Consider the following 21,899-nt stretch of genomic DNA (forward strand, 5'->3'; position numbering starts at 1 on the left):
TACAAGTGTTCCTGTAACAACTATTCTACACAGATTACTTGTATCCACTCCATTTGGTTATTTATTTTTCCTTTCATTATTTACACTGTCTTCAATTAAGCAAGCTTTGTATAATAGTACCCAGCAGTATCTGAATTAAATCCAATATTGGTAAGTGCACAGGAGAGAAAATATGGCATGGTCCAAAACTTGAATATGCCAAATACATAGCATAGTCAGACCACTTGGTCTGAAAAATTCCTTTCTATACAGTATGATATAATAACTTCAACATATTGAAGTAAAAAAAAACAAGCATTCAAATTCAACACAAGGGTATATACTTACTAATCATTGCGGCCAAATGGATTCCACAAACATCATTTCTTACAGACAAGCAGATGGAGACATTGAGGCGATTGATGCTATCACTCTGGAGACTGAGTTCTTGAGTGTTCTCACTGGTGGGGAAACACTCTTTTCCTCCCATTGGAATGGTCTGCCATGTGGTCCCACCATTTACACTTATTTTCACTTTGAGACAGTATGTGGAATTCAGCGTAAATGGAATAACTAATTTTTTGTTTTCGGCTGAATAATCAGGTATATTATTTACTAATGGAAATCCAAAGTCTGAAAAATGAAAAAAATAATATCCTGTGATTGAAGGTGTTCTACTGAGGAGGCATTCATTTATCCAAACAATCAAAGAGTTATAACTCTAATTACCTTTGGTCTTTACAGTTATTTTTTGGGAGTTGCTTCCCTTTCCAAGGGAATTCTTGCCATACACTAGAAACTGATACACAACACCTGGCATCAAATCTAAAAGAAAAAAAAAAAATAAATGAAAAAATGCACACATTTATACAATACAAATTTATTTATTCTTTACTTATAATACACTGATCCTGTATTAATTTACAACAAATTTGAAAATGAACAAGTACCAGTGATGTTGTATTGAGTGGCTTCTGCCGGTGAGACAGTTATTTCTCCGGTGTATGTTGGAGGAACACTACTGGTATAGTGGACAATGAAGACCTGGGACTCCCCTCCATCAAACCCCGGTGTCCAGCCCAGGAAGACTGACTCCCAGGTGTACGATATCACAGACAAATTATAAGGAGCTTCCGGCCGATCTGAGAATGTAATGCAACAAAAGTTGAAGCATAACAAAATATCCCACAAACATGAATTTACAATTACATGGGAAGAAACAAATCAGCCATGTGGGATTACAAAAATACAGTACTCATTATACATCGGAAAGTAAAAAATGTCAGGTTACAATTGCAATTACGCCAGAAAGCAATAAATATCATCATGACTATTACAGGAACATCTGTGCTAAGCCTGTAGCTCTTCTGAAGCAGTTTGATATTTACACCAGTCAGACAAATACACATAGGTGATGGACAAACTTTGGTAAAGAAAATTAAGTAAGCTAAAAACTACTATTAAAGTCATCACCTGATTCCTTTCAATTACTTGTTTCTGAAAATTAAGTTGTTTCTGTTCTACACTAAGATATAAAGATAAACTTACTTTTAACAGTCAGATGCACAGTTTTGTGACCTTGGCCATTAGAATTCTGAGCAATGCACACATATGCCCCAAAGTCACCAGCTACCACATTACTAATGGACAGAGAACTGCTGGCCTCAGTGGCACTCAGATGAATGGTGGGGTTCACTGTAAACCGGGATTCTGTCTGAATGATTGTATTGTCTCTGAACCACTCAAATGTAGGGAGGGGGTAACCTTGACCTTTACAGGTGATGGTGGTAGACTGGTTAACTGTTGTGGCTACCTTTTCATCAGCATCTATTGAGGGTTTAACTATGGCAAAAGAGAAATGAAAATTATCTTCACAATGAACAACTCCAAATTGTTCACATTCTATTACAATTCTGTGATAACATATACAACTGTTTTACTAATGGTAATTTGAAATACAATTCTGTTTGACAATAAATTTCAGCTAGGCATTGCCATTATGTTGGTTCTTCCAAGTTTTGAAGTTTCATGAAATTAAGAATAAATTGAAGTAAAATTTCCTCTCCTTACACATTATGTAAAGCTCCAGATTGTGTTGTTCTCCACGTGACACCTCACGGCAGGTGAAATTTCCAATATCATCTATCATCAAGCCTTGACGCCCAGAACCTGTTACACAAACCAAAAACATCAACTCTTTATTTCTTTGTTGTTAGTGCAGTTCAGTTTCAAATCAAGAGAATCAATAAATCAAGTATCTAAATGACAATGGCTTAATAGAATAAGTTCTAGAGTTATTTCCCTTTTATCACATTTTCTGAGAACATACCTGCAAATTGTAATCTGGAAGTGACCAGTTTACTGTAAGTTTCAACAGACGTGACCTCCTCGGTAATGTTATACAGTGGCCCACTTCGGATGACCTGGCCATTTTTCAGCCATTCTATATTTGGTTTAGGCAGGCCTCTCACCTTACAACGGACGGAATATGTGGATTGGCTAGAGGCGATGGTGGCACTGGTTGGTGGATACTCGATGAATCGGGGAGATTCTGAAATAATCAGCACTCATTATTTGATGAAAACAAAATCTGAAAATGACCTTTCAATTCCCGAATGCTAGTTTCAAGTTCACTTTAAAAACATACAGTATCATGAATCAAGGATCTACTACTTTTTATTCACTGTACACTAAAATAAACTTATTTTCCATTGAACTTCATATTTTAGAATAGGATCATGGTGAAATCATTGCAAGGTAAAATTACTGCCACCTAAGCATTTCTGTAACAATATCACAGACTTCATTTCAGGTGGATCAATACTTTTAAAAGCTAAAAAATTCATTTCTGAAAGTTCATCACTCTGGTTACAACATTAGGATATGTAAATTACATGTTTCTGCCAGATAATAATAAAAATGGCTCTCATTGTGTGCTTTCGACACTTTCTGGAATACCAGAGAGTATTACTTTTCAAAATATACTTGGAACCAACACCATAGGGAACATGTACAGCAACTTTGATGATCCTAGCCTTAATAGTACTCTTTTTATCCTTCCTGTAAAATCTTGATGTGTGAACTGACAGACACACAGATAAAAACTGCACCATACCATTATACATCCCATCTATGATGGATGAGTATGTGTATCAAGTTTGATTATTCTAGCCTTATCAGTAGCTTTTATTTGATCCACAAGATGCTGATGGATGCACTGCATCACATCATAATATGGTCCATTTGTAACGGGCTTATAAAAAGGTGGCAATAATTGGGATTTAACCAGTACAAGAAATTGTTATTTTAATATATTTGTGCTGAACTCCTACCTAGTACTTCCACTATGATAGTAGCTGTGCCACCTCTACCCATGACATTAAAGGGAGTGCAAGCATAATGCCCACTGTCACTCAGTCTGGCAGACTGAACTGTAAATGTGGCTCCTTGGTTTAACAAGACTTCATTGGTATCAATCTTTCTCCATTCATACTTTGGAACAGGATATCCTGAAAAGGCAATATAAATTGCAATTTTTATTTACTCCTTTAAGAAGGAATGATAAATCATCATAATGCCCGACTTCCATTTGCAACTTGAATGAAAATATAGATATCAGCAATACATGTATTAACTGCGTAGCTCAGTAAGCTGATGTGTATACAGATATCAGCAATACATGTATTTACTGCGTAGCTCAGTAAGCTGATGTGTATATAGATATCAGCAATACATGTATTAACTGTGTAGCTCAGTAAGCTGATGTGTATACAGATATCAGCAATACATGTATTAACTGTGTAGCTCAGTAAGCTGATGTGTATATAGATATCAGCAATACATGTATTAACTGTGTAGCTCAGTAAGCTGATGTGTATATAGATATCAGCAATACATGTATTAACTGTGTAGCTCAGTAAGCTGATGTGTATATAGATATCAGCAATACATGTATTAACTGTGTAGCTCAGTAAGCTGATGTGTATATAGATATCAGCAATACATGTATTAACTGTGTAGCTCAGTAAGCTGATGTGTATATAGATATCAGCAATACATGTATTAACTGTGTAGCTCAGTAAGCTGATGTGTATATAGATATCAGCAATACATGTATTTACTGCGTAGCTCAGTAAGCTGATGTGTATATAGATATCAGCAATACATGTATTAACTGTGTAGCTCAGTAAGCTGATGTGTATATAGATATCAGCAATACATGTATTTACTGCGTAGCTCAATAAGCTGATGTGTCGACTGCTGATCTGTAGTTCATGTCTAACCGTTTTTAATCCCCCCCCCCCCCCCCCCCCCCCCCCCCCACCCTTGATTACTTTCGGCTAAAACTACATTTTTTAAGTAAATAAGGTAAATTTGAAATTTTTCAATTTCAAAGTATTATTGTATATATCATCCGCTTTCCATCCATATCAGATTTCTCTGGTGTGTTATTCCTCTTGAGGTTGTTTTAAAATAATGGTTGATGTTAATGTCTCAGAATAAGGGTTATCTCTCTTTGTTCACATTATGTACCTGGATTAGATATGGTACACGACAGAGAAAGGCGTTCTCCAATGTTCAAAGGATTAGAGACAGCTTTGATTGAAGAATTTCCTGGGGGAACTGAAAATGAATATAAAAAAAGGATAAACATTTACAAGAATATACTGCAGACACAGAGTATAGAAATGGGTTAAAACATCCTCGGCACTCAAAATTCACCAAAACCTACATAAGCCAAAAATATGGCGATGATAACGTAGGAATAAGTCTCCAAATTTCATTTGATAGACTTAAAAATGTGTTGATTACTTAGAATATATACTAACACTGGACATGAACATAGGTGTAGGCCAGTTTCTGACTTTGTATGACAGGCTCTCCCGACGGCTCCAGTCGATACATCACGATACAAGTGTAGTTGCCTGAGTACGCTCTGGTGACAGGAGAGGCAGTGAAATTGGCAGAAGTGGATTCTCGAGTATTATCCAGCTTTTTCCACTTGACAGATAGAGGTGCAGGGTTGGCATCCACAGCACAGTGAAGGTTCAATTCTCCTGTCTCATTGACAACTGCAGTGGCTGGCACAGTAATAACAGGCTCATCTGTAACAGCAAGGTAATTGATGAATACATGTTCACAAAGTATAAACTCAGCACAGTGACACAGACTAGGTATGCAAGTACTTGAAGTCATGTTGCATTTATGATGAATTCAAAGCAGTTTTATAAATGTAACATAATTACATATTTCTGCAAGATATCTAGATATCTCTTTTGTGTCTGATCACTTACGGGTTTGTTTTTCAATGACATTTAAAATATCAAACAATGATCAAACTGAGGGAAAAAAAACCAAAAATATTGCAAGATTTGAGAATTTGTAACGGATACTTCTCAATGAATTATGTGTAAATATATTCTTGGAGTTATAAAAAAATCCACAGCATTGTAACAGATGGAGGTCCAACATTGTTGCAATCCTCTTAATACAAAGCCATTTCCAAACACACAGATTTTGTGAACTAATTGTAAATCAATATAAACTGTGAATGATTAGATGTAATATATTTACATATGACTTTGACTGAGGTACTTTGGCTGTCTGACTGGACCTGTCCATTAATTGTATTGGAGGCGGAACATGTGTATTGTCCTGAGGCCGTTCTCGCCACATTAGTGAATGGTAGCACTACATTGGTATCTGAAATGAAGTTAAAATTGCCCTTTATAATGTGTTTCTACCCTGATCATTAACTTAAAACATGCAAATTCAAATTAGAAATAAAATTATAGTTTTGTTTCAAATTAACGGTCAATGCTGAAATATAAATTTCTTACTCAGCATCACTTGGGTGTCTTTTTGCCATCTGACTTGGGTGACCTGTGGGTTTGCACTGACGATACAGCGTAACTGACTGGAAGAGCCCAGGAGAATGTTCAGAGGAGAGGGCTCCAGAGTAATTCTGGGTTTATCTACAGACAGAGAATTCAATTACTGTACTCAGTATCGCTCAACAGGGATTCACAACATTCCTAGATTCATTGAGAAAATTCATCTACTTAATTAATGGGAGGTTTTTAAAGTGCAATCTAATCTTTTCATCTTCTGTACAACTACTGTTTTAAAAAGTTAATTACCAGTGAATCATAATATCATACAATTTACAAGATTTCACTTTACTCAGACTTACATTGCACTTGTACGAGGAAAGGAACTTTACTGGGGTTGTTAAGGTTAACTTCATTTTTTGCAGAACAGTAGAAGTTTTTATTGTGGTCAGTGTATTGTAGTTTGATGATCAGCTGACTAGTGACAAGAGTCTCGATGTTTCCGTGTCCTATGGTGGGTTTCTGGATGATCTGAGTGGTGGCACTATTTGTTAATTGTGTATCTTCCTGGTACCATGTGATTTCTGGAGGGGGATTTCCGATGGAGGAACACGTCAGAGAAATGAAGTCCCCCTCAATTTGTGATGATCTAGTGTCATTTGTAATAACAGATATATTATGGGGAGGAACTGAAAGAAGAAAAACATAATTTTTAGAAAATTATCTCAGTCTCTGAATTCTATCATGTTTTGTAATGCATTCTCTCTATCTTTAATGAAATGTTTTCCCTTTGAAAACAATTGAATGATCAATATATTTAAACTATCGATTACTCGCAAGGCTTAGCTTGACATTTCCTGCAACAACAACTCTATGATATCTTATTTGTCACAAAAGTATTTGCTATTATATCAAAATGTCACAGACAATGGCATACAGTGTGTAGTTTTATCATAGATGAACAAATGTTCATTTAATCTTGTCAAGAAATCATGATGAATTTTCCCCCCAATAAATAGAAACTGATATATGTGGTCTACTAGACTTGGGGAGTAGATGGAGTACATTAAATGGCATGGTCAATTATCCAGTATAGTCAATGATACCCACACTGGTGATATCAAGAAGACACCAAACACAAGAAAATGATGTCATTAGAAATCCAAGATATAGTTTGTAATACTGATTTTAACAACACAGTTGTTGGGTTGAGAACTGTTCTTCGCTGCTTCACATCAGACAGTTTGTCCCTTGGGGGCTCACATCATTACTGTTGCCCTCAACCCCAGACAACAACAACTCTTCCCAGACAGCAACTAAACAACAACTCTTCCCAGACAGCAACTAAACAACAACTCTTCCCAGACAGCAACTAAACAACAACTTGTCCCAGACGACAACTAACAACAACTCTTCAATGGCCAGCCTAATAAAACATAATTAATTCTTTAAAATAAAATGTCCTTAGCTTTCCAAAGTAAGTTTTTTCAATGTTAAAGAGTAAGACAGCATTTCAAAAAATCATGTACAGTATTTTTACCATATCATTGAAACTCCCTAAGTAAGCCTCCAAAACCAGTCCAGGGGCATACATACAGTATAAAACCAGTCCAGGGGCATACATACAGTATAAAACCAGTCCAGGGAAATACATACAGTATAAAACCAGTCCAGGGGCATACATATACAATACAATAGACATTAAGATATCCTTACATATACTAACTGTAGACATTGAGATATCTTTAGACATACTTACTGTAGACATTGAGATATCTTTAGACATACTGTAGACATTGAGATATCTTTAGACATACTTACTGTAGACATTGAGATATCTTTAGACATACTAACTGTAGACATTGAGATATCTTTAGACACACTTACTGTAGACATTGAGATATCTTTAGACACACTGTAGACATTGAGATATCTTTAGACATACTTACTGTAGACATTGAGATATCTTTAGACACACTGTAGACATTGAGATATCTTTAGACATACTTACTATAGACATTGAGATATATTTAGACACATTGTAGACATTGAGATATCTTTAGACATATTGTAGACATTGAGATATCTTTAGACATACTAACTGTAGACATTGAGATATCTTTAGACATACTTACTGTAGACATTGAGATATCTTTAGACATACTGTAGACATTGAGATATCTTTAGACATACTTACTGTAGACATTGAGATATCCTTTTCCTGGTGGCAGACTCTGCACGGTACAGGTGTACTCCCCCTGGTCCTGCTCTTTAACATTGTGTATATTGAGATTGAAAAGTCCACTGATAGAAAACCGATCATCCCCTGTCATGGACATGTTGTTTACGAACAATGTACCCGTAGGACCGGACCATGTTGCCAGAGATGCTCCGGTGTATATACAGGTGAAGACAGCACTCCCTCCTTTTACGGAGGTTGTATCAGCGGGTCTCTGTACCCATGCTACACCCAGAACATCTACAAATAAAAGAAACTTAGTTGACTGCGAATAATGTGCTTAGTAACCTTGCACACTGAGGACAGACTGTACATGTGATAAAATCAAAATTTATCTAAATCTTGTAAAATATCGAAAACTTAGTCTTTTTTTTAATTTATGTACATTCAAATCCTTATCATCCATTTGGTATTTTTTAAATGAAAATAATTAATTATCAGGTTTTCTACATAAATCACAAATCATACAACATAGGTATCTCTAATTTCACCTTTAGAAAATATCAATGAAGGTTACCTTGAAGACAGGACAGTATGACAAGCGTTATCCAGGCGATGTGGTGAATTCTACATGACATTTCACTGTGACTTGTATCATAATCAAGTAATCCAAAGAAAAGAATTTGCCTTTGTTTCACTTTTATAATATCTACATCAGTAAATCACACGATGATCTGATAATTCACACTGTGGGATTCTTCCAAAAAATGATCTCACTGTCCTTTACAAAGTTCTCCCTTCACCTGTACCAATTAATGAAACAAAATTTATGCAAATTGAAAATGAAAAGCATATGCAAACTGACGGGTTAAAGACACAAACAATGACAGTTGTGGATTTTAATTTGGTGCTATGATGAATGATAGGAAAGGGTCACTGGTTTTGTGAATTAAACTTTTTTGTGTTATGAGATGTTCTGATAAGGACCCCTCATAAACACTGCCCATTCCCTTCTTCATGTTTGATAGTATTCTTACACAAGGTGTCATATACACTAGAGGCTCCTGATGCTATATATGGAAACCTCTGTACTGTAAGAGAGTCCGCTATATAATAAGAAAGTAATGACCATTACTTATAAATACAAAAATGGAACCTTGAAGTCAGTTTCACAGGTATGTTTATAAACTGCACAATTAAATTGCATTACCCATACAATTCTTACCACTCCTCTTCCTTTCAAATTACTAATTATAAATATATATAAATGATAAAAGACTTTTTTTGCAAGCTTTTATCAGCATGAAGACAAAATGCATTCAGAAGAAGTGTATTGACCTAGCAGTTTGCATACAAAACTCAATATCCCTCTGGAGCTGATAACCAGTATTTTTTCTTTCTGTTATTTATGATGGTTGTCCTTTATCTATAGTATACTATCACCTAGAGCTGAAAACAAGTTTGTCTTGGTTTTTACTGTCTTTATCTTTTTTTCAGTTTTCCTAGTGAAGCATCACTTGTGGGTCTCCTATTTCACAGCTTTGTAAATCAGTAATCGATATTTAATTAAACCTTCCCTGTCTGGACCCACAACACCACCTATCTAATCTCTCCTTAATTCTTTTTGATATTTGGGACATGGATAGTTGGTTTACCTGAGGGTGCCCAAGGCCAGAGGATGGATTGTAACCAGCTTAAGTGTTTTATGACCCTTGTCTATAGGTGATCTTGCAAATTTAATTGATGAACATTTGACAGGGGGAGCTCTAGACAAATTGCTCTTCATTGTCATCCTGACAATCACTATGTGCAGACACTCTCTCTTTTTATGGGGTAAATCAAGGAAGAAATGAGACAAACCTAAATTCAATTATCAAGGTTTTTAATTGCTATTTTTGTACCTCTACTTTTGTAATACCTCCGTTAATTTGCATACAGATGTAACAATGCTAATAAGAAAGGTGATATACATATTCCATGCATTAATAATAATTTCACTGCATATTTTGGTGAAAATTAATTATTTACCTGTTGCTTGCAGTTTGCTCACCTGTTAATTCAATCTACATCAACCCCACAGAGCAAACACCTCATTTTATAACTTACCATTATAAATTGATAAAATACATTCATATTGATCTAAAGGCCAGACAGAAAAGGATATGTCCATAAAAACTATCATGAAAAGAACATCCACAATTCAATTTACATTTAAATTTAGTTTGTAAACCTTAAACTATACAACAATCCTAACTCCTTTTATCGAAGAGTTCTCAGAAGTCATGCCATCATTAAAATCTAAGCTGTAAAGTCAGTCATCACAGCATGGACTGCAGTTTATGGTACTTTTACTGCACTTCATAAGGCTGACATAAAGATTATAAGGGAACTCAATCCCTGAACAAACGGGAAAATTTTATGTGCTTTTGGTTTGCTGGTGTTCCCAGGGAGGTTATGGATAAAGAGGTGGGAATCCCTTTATACCTGGTGGTGCTAACACCTCACACATGGGGGAGCTTTTAGACTGGACAGACATTAAATTCTCAATGAATCAAATGAACAAAGAACTACAAATATTATATTTTCAAATACATGATTATTTTTCCTTTCAACATGAACTCTGAAGAATATGCAATCTACATGTATCTGGGAAGTCAGTTTTCATAAGTTCTCTACTTCATGATGAATCATCCCCCACCCCCCACCCAATAATAGCATGTTTGAGATTAAATAAATATAATAGGTAAAAAGTGAATGATGCTTGCACAAGTTAGGAAATGACCAACAGAGACCATGCAATGATGAAATATCACTGCAGGGGTCTGAAGTGGTCAGCTATTTTATACCACCTGTACATCATTACAGCTGTCTATTTCTCTGTTTTTTTGTGACAAAGACATGACTAGACTCTTGTTCTGAGCACTTAGAACAGACAATAAGGCATCCCGTTTGTAATATCACCATGCTGGATTTACAAAATGTTTACAAGTTTGGTTTTTCCCCTTAAAGTGGCTGTAGTGTGACAGATTTCTGTAAATTTACCACAAAATCAAACTTCAATACATATATAAAGTAAGATACTTCATATTGAAAACATTGAACTAATCAGCATTTGAATTTTTTTTTTAAATTAAGAAGTTGAATTCAAGTATAACATCAAATTAACTCATCCCTTAATGACAAACAGTTGGTCTATATGTAAAACACACTTAAAACTTCAAATAAATTTTTTTTGACATCCTATTTCATATTTCAACTGTTGAAATTTTTCAAAACAAAATTCGATCGGCATACATTTGATATAGTGTTAATAGGTCATCATTTTTTATTACCCCCCTTTTCCTAAACAAAATCATTTAGAACACATTTTTAACAAAATTCAGGGTACATTTTAATATGTGGTGTGAATAGGTCATCAATATTTTTTTTATTACTCCCTCCTCCTAAACAAAATCATATACATATTATTTCAATGTTATTTTGAAACACTTCACAAATCATATATGGCTAAACAGATATAAAAAAGAGGAAACTTACATTAATGCCTGCAAAAACTGGTATATGTAATCTGAGAATTCCATCAAGAAGAAAAAAAACACCTCTAATTGTGTGCAACCTCGTCAATATATCCAGAAGTTCTGATCACCAATAAAAAGTTTGTCTGTCCAATGAGCTGTAAATGACGGACATTCATCATAGTTGTCAATCATTACACATCATGCCTTCTGTTCAACTGTTTATTGCATGTCCAATGCAGATTCTGATTGGGGGTCAAAAGGGGAAATGACCTCCTCATGCAATAATTCCTCTATCTGTTTTCAATATCTGAGCTGTACCAGTAAATGAAACCATTCACTCAAAAGTCATAATTGTCCAGATATTGAGGATGTTAGATGAAAACTGTTTTGAATGCTATGACAACCAAATCATTTCTTATTAGCACATTCATCTGGTAAGTTGGTAACATACAGTTCATTATAAAACATTTATGAAATTATTAAGGACATGAACGTATTTATAACATTTCTTTCACCAGCATATGAAATACAAGAATTTGTAATTTCCATCAAAGAAATTTCACTCAGCAACCCGACCTGTACAATCTATAATATTTGCAGTAAAATAAATTCCAGGTTGTTCATGGGATCAATATAACTTTTCATATAATGTGGCAATGCAAAACTAATAGTTTTCCCATCTTTCAACATCATTAACAAGTTCCAGAGCTAACAAATTTCTACCTGCAAACTTGGCCACACCCCTTTATTCTCTTACCACAGACAGCTTGCACATAAATGTATTGATCAATCTACAAGGTTTTCTAGATTTCAGCCAGCAAAATATTTATTCAACTGCCTTCAAAGATCTCTGGATTGTCCATAAACTTCCCATGGTCAACTAATTGGCTAAGGCTGTGTTACAAATCTTATCAAGCTTCCAAGAATTCTAACATTTTCTTTCACTTACAACTAATATTCGTAAATACTTGAAGAATGTAGCCCTGCTGATGTACAGTACCTGAGCAATATTTGAATAATGCAGAATCTATATATAAAAAATAACTACCAGGTGATTTAAGATCACTTATATGATTTAATCATCCAACATATCTGCATCTTGACACATACACTTGCAAGAGCAGCATAACCTATGTAATAGGCTGCTATTATATAAGCAATCTGATGTACAGGTCTGGCCTGCTCAGCTCAAGAAAAAAATATACTTAATCCACAAGTGGAATATAGTTTGCTCAAAATATGCTTCATCCTGATTATACAAGAGGTTTTTTTTTTAACACTGAGTCACATGGTGTGACATAGTTAATTGTAATTGGAGTTGGGCATGCCTGTGGTTCAGCCTTAGGGAGATATTGACACCTATGTAGCAATACACCACAATAAGGACACAGTCATCTTCTGAAATCATCCCTTTAATAGCAACAACTTCATTTTCCCCTCCACTGCCAGAAAAGATTGGGCACCCTAACTACAATCCCTACATCTCTAATCCTTTGCTGGCTCCCTTCATGTCACACTGATCAAATGCCATATAAAAAGACACACACCAGTTCAGAGGAAAATTAATAGAATGCTATTCCATGAAATCTCTGTAAAAATAATTACATGTGATTTTAGCATTAAATATCTAGATAATCAGATGGCTTTTAGTCTAGTTACTATTGAGCTGGACAGTGTATCTGAAGTAGTGGGTAGCTCCCATCCTGTTTAGGTACAGGGAAAAGGTGGAGAAATATTTGACCAATATGAGGTTGTAACAGCCCCCTACATCTGATTCACCTGTATACCTGAGTAAGCATCACAATGAAAAACAGTAATCAGCACACCTACTGAACTCAGGATCAAATCTTGTCAATTTTCTCTTATTGCCATGGAGACACATACTCCTGCTGATGACACAATATCTAATCTAACAGCTAAAGATTATGAGGCCATCATGACATCAGAATAAAATCAAACCTGATACCACTCCCAATAGACACAGCTAGTGTTCACTATTAATTTCCATTTAATGGCAACCTTTCTCTAAAAAGTAATTATTTGTGACACAGTATCTTGTGACTTTGATAAAAGATATAAACTTGCTACACATCATAAACACTGGATTCATTTTGTGAGCTTGGTTTGAAATCTAATAGTCCCTTTGTATTCTACCTCTGAAAGATAATCACATTTTGCTATGATAGCCCAGTTCCAGAGTAATCTCCCCTTGTAATCATGACTCCCAATGGTGGTTACCAGTTTCACATAGCTTCATTTATTTGCATCACTAAGAACATGATTATCTCGTTATCGGTCATCTGTCTGGTCAAAATGTTAGTATGTCCTGCTGGTGCAAAAATAATATTGTCTTCCTATTAAACATATTCCCACAGGGTAAGGAGGAAAATCTGACCTTATATTCAGGTTACATTAGAAAATTAAACATGGTCATTAATTGATAGATAAAAGAATTTATTTTGAATTATTTACTTTTTTAAATCAAAAAAGATCTTGATTCATGTAAATCTGGTCTAAATCCCCAATTCCAGCAAGATTCTAATACTTCAGTTACACACTCCAGTCTGTTCTGTCGAAAGTTTTGATAACTTATAAAAAAAGAACCAACCTAAATTTTTGCAAGTTGCAACTCTATAGGATAAGGCTTGGTGATATCAATCTATACCCCCAAAGTTATCAAGACATTGAAGAACAGCTGCAGACATTCATCAATGGTATCAAAATTATTTCTGCAGATCATAAAATCTAAAGAGTGTTTGTCCTGCTTGACTTCAATGTATCTCCTGAGAGCTCCAGGATACCTTAAACTTCACATTACTACAATCATCTGATTTATCAATCTAATATTATATTAAAACACCTTGCAGTTCACAACCCCAGTAAGAGTTCAGTGAAATTGCAAAAGAAACCAAGTTTGGGATTTATCAAGTGCATCAATTTATGAAGCCGCCTTGAACAATGGTATAATTATATGATTCAATATTGCAGTAATTTATAATTCTAAGAAGTGCAGGGATATGCTATTACAGAGGCCCACAATAAACTTTTCTTGTCAACTAAAACATGTGTATTCAAATTCAATCTATTTCCTTTCCCAAGATTTATGTGATCAATTTCAATATTAGTCCTGCACAACAAATCTCTTTATCACTTGATAAGAAGGAAAATTGCTGAAATAAAATGCTTGAAAAGGAAGATAGGGACTTTTCCTGATGGCTAATACTTCTGAATCCTCATGAGGGGCCACCATAATGAGGGAAAATGGTCTGTCACACATTTAAGCAAACATACAAACAAGGGATAATAGTTTTGTTGAACACCTAAAAAGGGTCATCAAGACAGAATTCTATGTCCTTACAATAGTGTTGGTTTAACTTTTGAATTTCGAAGATGGTCCAAGAAAAGAAACTCCCATCCCACTGAGAAGAATATTTCAAACTGTTTTGTGAGCTTTTTTCAATGTTTGGAGAAAAGAAATATCGGGGAGTTTAAATGGTAAACTGTATTAAATGATGTATGGGATATGGGTGTACCAGGGATTTACCAGTCTCAGATTAAATGATTCAGTGCCCTTTTTCATAAAACATTCTTGTCAACACACACAAAAACACTATTGTCCGGAGACTGAAACTTATCCAACTCCAAGATGAGACCCAACTAAAAAAAATCTGTTAAAACTTCAAATTATTCTATATCTATAAATGATCACATTACTATTCAATAGTTTGATACAAGACATCTACCTTAAGAATTTCATAGTCATTTTACTTTCATTTTTAAATCTATATAAAAGCTATATTAATCAACACCTCATTAAATCAACATTACTTATTCATAGTGTATAAAAAGTTTATTAGGATGCATTTATGATAAATATCTGGAAATATTCATTCTAGGTGATGCCCACAAAAATTACTATGATGATGACATCTATCAGCCAATCACAATGCTGCAACTGATTTTGTTTCCATATATAAAGTATGACAGGTCATGTTCTCTAGTTTCTCCAATTTATCTCAAATTCACTAAAAATATTAATGTGTATTTCTCATGTTGTAATTGGGAGTTAAATATAATATCTGAAATATTTTAATCACATCAGAAATATAGCTTAAGAAATTCTTGAAAAGGTGCAATAATTCTGGAAGATTAAATTTGTCCTGAATATCACATATAATTCCAGTCTGTGGGTGAAACAGTTCTTGTCATACTAGTTTTATCCGATTGCCAGTTAATATTTTCCTTGCATTGATTACATACAGCATGGTAGCAGCTGTGAAACTTTCCTATATACAGATTCCACGACAAATTGTCAAATCCCGCCTTTCTCATTTTTTCACACATGAAGGGGAGTTTTACTTCTAATATAATACCTGTAATATCTGGCTTTTGATTGTCAGTGGACATATTTTCTGTCAATGAACATACACATTTTACACAAAAATGAAAAAGTTTTTTGAATACAGATCAAGTTTATAAGGTCATCTATTATATCGTTAGCTTGAATTGGTTGGTCACATTATATATCTGAGAAATTAAACTTTGATATTAAATCATTGAAAGCAAACTTACTGGAGACACAAGAATACATCAATCGTGCAAGGCCCATTTATTCTGCTTCTGGGTGTGGTAATAATTTAATGTCTATTTAAAACAGTTTGATATATTTCACTATACCCCTGTATTTAACCTATCCTCAAGAGAAGTTTGATTTTGACTCAGCATTAAGTCATTGCTTGTCAATATCATTTGGTTGCATGCAGTTATTTCGATTAAATATTGAACACAACGCAAAACCAGACTTTCTTATAAGTGTGTGGGATAAAAACCTTCAATTGTTTCATGCTTAATTACTTTATCAGAATGTACACCTTTGTAATGATTGCGTGTACCTCTTTGATAATTAAAGTTTGGAAAAACAGTAAACAAAGCCGATTTAAGGCTGCCATTTTAGGGTAAATTGTTGTGGCATACAACTGAGTGCTTTGTTCCAATTTCTTCCATTCAATAAATACTACAGACATGAATTGTTGACTTGTAAACTGACATTTCTCCTGGTATGAGCCAAGGACATCTCTTACTTTTAAATAGACATCTACAGGCTCAATTTGAAAACTTGAAAATTTAATAAACCCTGGAGGAAGTGTTTTGTTATCTGTACCAAGAAAAATGACATCAATTCCTATATTTATATCACCTTTAAAATGATTATCTGAATATGATATCATTAATTTTGTCACATTATCAAACTATGGTCAAGATAGTACAAGCTGATAACAAAACCACCAAGAGACCACCAATGGTTTATAGACAGTGACTGTGTACAAAACACACTGAGGGGCCTGGCTATGATTATTTACTATCCCAATATTTACTCTTTCTAATTAATTGAGATTACCTTTCTATTCAACTGTCTGTGAGAAGCAGAAATGATGCTGGCTCTTCAAACTTAGGTTGATTATGCTACAAATTGAAGAAGCACAATAAATAATAATGAAATATGTTCACTAAGCTTTATAAAATAATAATATCCCGGTATAAATCAAGAACATCTACAGACCTCCATGTTGTCATGGTGTATTTTTGACTGTACCTCATGCTGCCACTTTTCAGTTTTTGATTTACTTACAACAGATCTCTGAAATAATCAACCTTGCACTGGAGAATTGGAACATTTTAGATTCAATGCAACCAAAATGAAACTGTGCTGTATCTCAAATGAACAACAAGCCATGTGCATGTCCATCAGTGCTCTGGACCTCAACTAGACAAGTGAAACTGCTGTCAAAAACGTGGAGAAAGCCGACCTGCCATGATCTTGTTTTCTTTTTATTCACTTTTCCAACCTTTCTCAGAAAGACACACATCTACATCTCTGTCTCCTTGTTCAAAATCTTCAGTTGACAGAAAATTTATTAAAGCCCTTGTCTGTATGTTTTTCCCTGATAAAAAGTCAACTAATTGTTGGCATGAATGACAACAATACTGGGCAGTTTTTTAATAAAAAGGTTAGGTGTCAAACTTGACTGTCTTAGTAAAAGGGAAAACATATACATTTTCAATGTTTTGCTGATAGCTAAATATTTTTGGTGACAGTTATTAATTATCATTATAATTTTATGTAATGAGTAAGAAAACTTTGGGGAATATGACAGTTACAAATGTATAAACAATTTATGACTTCGTTATATTTTGAAAAATGGTAAAATTCACAATCTATGTAGAGGTAATTTAGCAAGTTTAAATAAAGAAAATATCTACAGCCTGTTTCACATCCATATACGACAATGTCAGTGTACTGTGATAACACAGAATATTGCAAGAGATATACTCCATACACAGTGTGTCATAATTATCTATAAATATCCTCTCACCTGATCACAAAGTTTTAAAGAAAATTGTCTTCCTCTATAAATTGTATATCCATAAGATACATATATGAACATCCCAAAAATTTAATCCATTCAGCACCTATCATTAAATTCCTTAATTTGATAACGAATCGGCGAATACTCCAGTTTACCACAGAGTGTAGAGATCACCACTTCCACATATACAAACTGTCAATTACAGGACTAAATGTTGTGGCTAATAAAAATCCCTCAGATAAAAGTTCTGGAGATTAGGAGGCATTAAACAGCCATGGTACTGTAGGAGCTGACCAGCTGCCTGTACAATAAGTGTTCTGCTTACCTGGGGTTTACCTGTGCGCCACGGAGATCGATGATTGGGCAGATGGAGTCTGATTGACAGTTAAGGGTGCACAGAGACCACTCGCTGCAGAAAAAATGAAAATGACAGTCATTTACATGAATTATCATATATTAATGTCTGAAAACTGGAAGTTTGGTCTCAAATTCATACCTCGAGATGAACTTTCCTTTATCATAACACAGTAAAAGTAAAATTTACAAGACACATGATATCGCCAGTGTCTCTTACACTAGTATGTAGTAAAAATCACAAGACTTAAAGCCCATGCTCCCTTTTGATATTTTACTATGTTTTTGTTTGCATGGAAATAGATGAGAGAGAACTTTTTCTGTAGAAGATATCAGGTACTCAGACTTGTACAATGAGAGAGAACTTTTTCTGTAGAAGATATCAGGTACTCAGACTTGTACATTGAGAGAGAACTTTTTCTGTAGAAGATATCAGGTACTCAGACTTGTACAACGCCTTTGTCTGTACACTTATCATGGACATGTTTGTTTGTGTACATATTTACACCTGCCCTACATTACACCAGGATCAAAGGTTGACACATACATATCACAAAATGACACAAAAACATCAACGTAGAATAGCTTCTCTGATGATTTAGTCAGAAGAAACAAAAATGTTGATCGCAGGTAACAGAACTTTGTAACAAGTATTGGCAGATCACTCGTATGTCCATCGCTAAGGTGTCCACCACTGTTCTCCGGTGTCAGGAATTACTCCCTTCCTTCAGAAAATCATAGTTTTTAACACTTCAAAGAACTGCAGTGCCTTTTTGTCCCTAATCTACTGCTAATATTATTTACTTATGAATTATTTAATCGTCATATCTAGGTTATGAAAGATTTTCATGAACTTCAAAAAGAAAAAGAAAAAAAACAAAACAAAACTAAAACACTTTTGCGTGTTCATAGCAAAGAAATTATGTAAAGACAAGACCTACGTGTGGGTTAGAGACTGACTACCTTAGATAAAGGATTACAAATCGGAGCTGTGCATTGAGCATTTTTAGACACTTTTTCTTCAATAAAAAGTAGTGGCACTTCACTGAGAAACAAGAAATGGACATTTATTTCTTTCTCCCTATATGACTTCCATCTCAAGACTGCAAGAATGTTAAAGTTGTGATAAAGGTTCACAGAAAATATGTGCTACCAGATAAAAATCCTGCTCCTCCTGTAAGGAAATACATATTCTGTAGAAAAACCTGCACATATATTCTAGTGTCTGCTTGTTCAAGATTAAAGCTTCTGAATTTTATCTGAAATTCAACTCTAATCTAAAATCTTCCCTTTTCTACTCATGCAGAGTGTTGCCTGGAAAAACATGTTCCTGTGGCAAAATTTAGATTATCAGGAAAATTTAGTCATCATAATGTTTTTGCTAAAGCCCTTTCACTTTTATGCTCCAATTCCAAATTGTTACAAATATTACACATTTATTACAGATTGTTAACAGGCCATATCTCAAAATATATACCCCCTCCCCAATTTACATTGTAACCTAAATATATGCATCATATTGACATTTCAATTTTGATCATCATCACCATCTATATTCACTGTAATGATACCACACAATCATGATTTTGAAAAGGAACACCAACAATATTCCAAATTTCAATCCAAATTTTAGCTACTTCCTAGTGACCAATGACAAGGATTAAGGCAGTTAGAAAAACAACCCAACCCATTTACTGTTCTCACCTAATCCAATCTCCTGTTGCTTTTTCCACACCTTGCATCAAAACACCTAACACTTTTGTCCCCAATAGCAGAGAAGGAAAGCTAATACTTAGGCCATAGGTCTGTCATTATCCACACAGAGTTATAATGCCATTTTAGACTCTACCTTACTCCACATGATGCAAAGCTCTTTCTGGGAACAATGAGCAATCAGAGTATGGCTATGTGAAGAAACATATGAATACATCTATACAGGTTGACCTGTCTATCTCATTAAAGGTTCTCTTATACTTTTATGACATAAGACAAGTTTCCCCAATCAAGTCCTGAGGGGACAATAAAGGTGGAATTTATTGAGTGTTATAATTCATTGGGCTATTGTAATTTCAAAATAAACAACTTACACTTGGGACAATAAAGAAATTAAAAAGTCTGTTCTTAAGCTCTGAGATTAGCATGTCCCTTGCAATACCACTGTGAATAACCCAGGTAAAAATGGTGAAATTGGTGCAATATTTTTTCTAAGATTTCCAAAAGGATTATTAAACCACCTTGTCTTTTCATCTGTATTTATGGTTTTGAATAGTGAAATTCAATGAATTAGACAAACAAAAAGATGAGAGCAAACATGCAACACCTCAAATATGAAGTCTTACTGTAATAAAATTGTAAATTTTGTCTAAATTCTGTAATAAAAACATCACAAGGATATAAGCACTATCACCCAGTATTGTCAGGAAGTGGAAGTTTTTGTGACTCGCATACTATGTAATCCTTGAAGATCAGTCAACAAAATTGTATAGGTCCAACATCAGTAAGAAGCCAAGCACTAGTGAATACCTTCTGTTAGCTGAGTATAGAGCTTGAAAATGATATCTAAATTATAATCAATTAAGCTGTAAAATATTTCCTGCACAGTGAAGCTATATTATCCCTTAAATAAAAGCCAGGAGATCTGTTCTTCAGATGTTTTGATTTCTAACCTCAACCATGGCAAATGACAAGATGATAATTCATACACACAAAAAAATCATTTAACATATAATTATGTGCTTTCTTATTGCTATCATTCTTTTGTGTACCAGTGTCTCAATCATGTGTTTATACTGCTCACCTACTCAAAATCTTCCTTATATAATTCTAACACTTTATCTTAAATTTCCAACACCAATTAAAGTTCACTGCAATAGAAGGGATCTCAATTTTCTGAATGGTTTATACATGTATATCACAGGATGTTAATAATGATCATTATTAATCGAAATTGGCCACTTAAAATTTTCAGTATTGAAAATTCGCACCTCAATAGGTACCAGTATCTTTGCATGATTATCAAACTCAAAAGACCAAATCAAGACCATGTGATCCTCTTTTCAAAATCCTCCCTGGGCCCTGCATTCAGTGACCCTGTTTTTTGCAAAAGCTTTAAACTTCTAATTGCTTTACTCTAATATTAAGGAAATAGAGATAAATCCCAAAACAGAAAATATAAAGGTAATATTGTGTATACATAAAGCAGCACACTGTAATCACTTTTCAACTTTTCATTGCACTTTGAATTGAGCTGCCACAAATCATCAGGAAAAACCCCCACTATACTTTGGAAATGGACAGAGGATAGCACCAATCAATCTAGACCAATTATTCTCCAAGCTTTCAACATCTTCAAAATGTGTAGAAATAAATCTTTCATGCCAAATGTATCATCACTTTTCATCAGTGTTAAGTGAGCACTGAAATATTGTATACAAAATATGAAATTTAGGAAAACAAAACTTCCAAAAACAACTTTATACTTACTGTTTTCAGCTTAATTTAATCCTAAACCTTTTTGCTGGGAGTATTCTCATTCTTTTGAGCCAATATTCGTCAGCCGGGCTGATAACGCTGTTTATAAACTTTTTGAGTGGAATTGCAGTAACATTACCATTGATACTATCACCTGAATCTTATTTTGCAAGCTAGGACGTCCTGCGGTGCAGATCAA

General features: G+C 34.4%; 1 protein-coding gene across 27 annotated transcripts in view; it reads right to left on the bottom strand.

The window, feature by feature from the left end:
* Nucleotides 1–21,899, bottom strand: part of LOC130051723 (hemicentin-1-like) — a 57,796-nt gene that overhangs the window by 12,485 nt on the left and 23,412 nt on the right. For 9 of the 27 annotated variants that reach the window (XM_056154247.1, XM_056154267.1, XM_056154245.1 and 6 more), the window contains 16 exons: nucleotides 18,201–18,284; nucleotides 16,906–16,970; nucleotides 8,567–8,792; nucleotides 8,008–8,289; nucleotides 6,173–6,499; nucleotides 5,820–5,954; nucleotides 5,554–5,682; nucleotides 4,809–5,084; nucleotides 4,513–4,602; nucleotides 3,312–3,488; nucleotides 2,309–2,530; nucleotides 2,050–2,148; nucleotides 1,528–1,821; nucleotides 930–1,121; nucleotides 709–804; nucleotides 328–612 (listed from right to left, as the gene is read on the bottom strand). In XM_056154247.1, coding sequence (XP_056010222.1) covers nucleotides 328–612; nucleotides 709–804; nucleotides 930–1,121; nucleotides 1,528–1,821; nucleotides 2,050–2,148; nucleotides 2,309–2,530; nucleotides 3,312–3,488; nucleotides 4,513–4,602; nucleotides 4,809–5,084; nucleotides 5,554–5,682; nucleotides 5,820–5,954; nucleotides 6,173–6,499; nucleotides 8,008–8,289; nucleotides 8,567–8,627 — 2,665 coding nt within the window. In that variant the 5' untranslated portion in view covers nucleotides 8,628–8,792; nucleotides 16,906–16,970; nucleotides 18,201–18,284. Of the gene's footprint in view, nucleotides 1–327; nucleotides 613–708; nucleotides 805–929; nucleotides 1,122–1,527; nucleotides 1,822–2,049; nucleotides 2,149–2,308; nucleotides 2,531–3,311; nucleotides 3,489–4,512; nucleotides 4,603–4,808; nucleotides 5,085–5,553; nucleotides 5,683–5,819; nucleotides 5,955–6,172; nucleotides 6,500–8,007; nucleotides 8,290–8,566; nucleotides 8,793–16,905; nucleotides 16,971–17,881; nucleotides 18,285–18,776; nucleotides 19,185–20,636; nucleotides 20,756–21,712; nucleotides 21,872–21,899 lie in introns of those variants that run through there. The other 18 variants (XM_056154269.1, XM_056154259.1, XM_056154265.1 and 15 more) reach the window with 10 other exon arrangements.

Source organism: Ostrea edulis, chromosome 2 (assembly GCF_947568905.1).
Source record: "Ostrea edulis chromosome 2, xbOstEdul1.1, whole genome shotgun sequence".
NCBI lineage: Eukaryota > Metazoa > Mollusca > Bivalvia > Ostreida > Ostreidae > Ostrea > Ostrea edulis.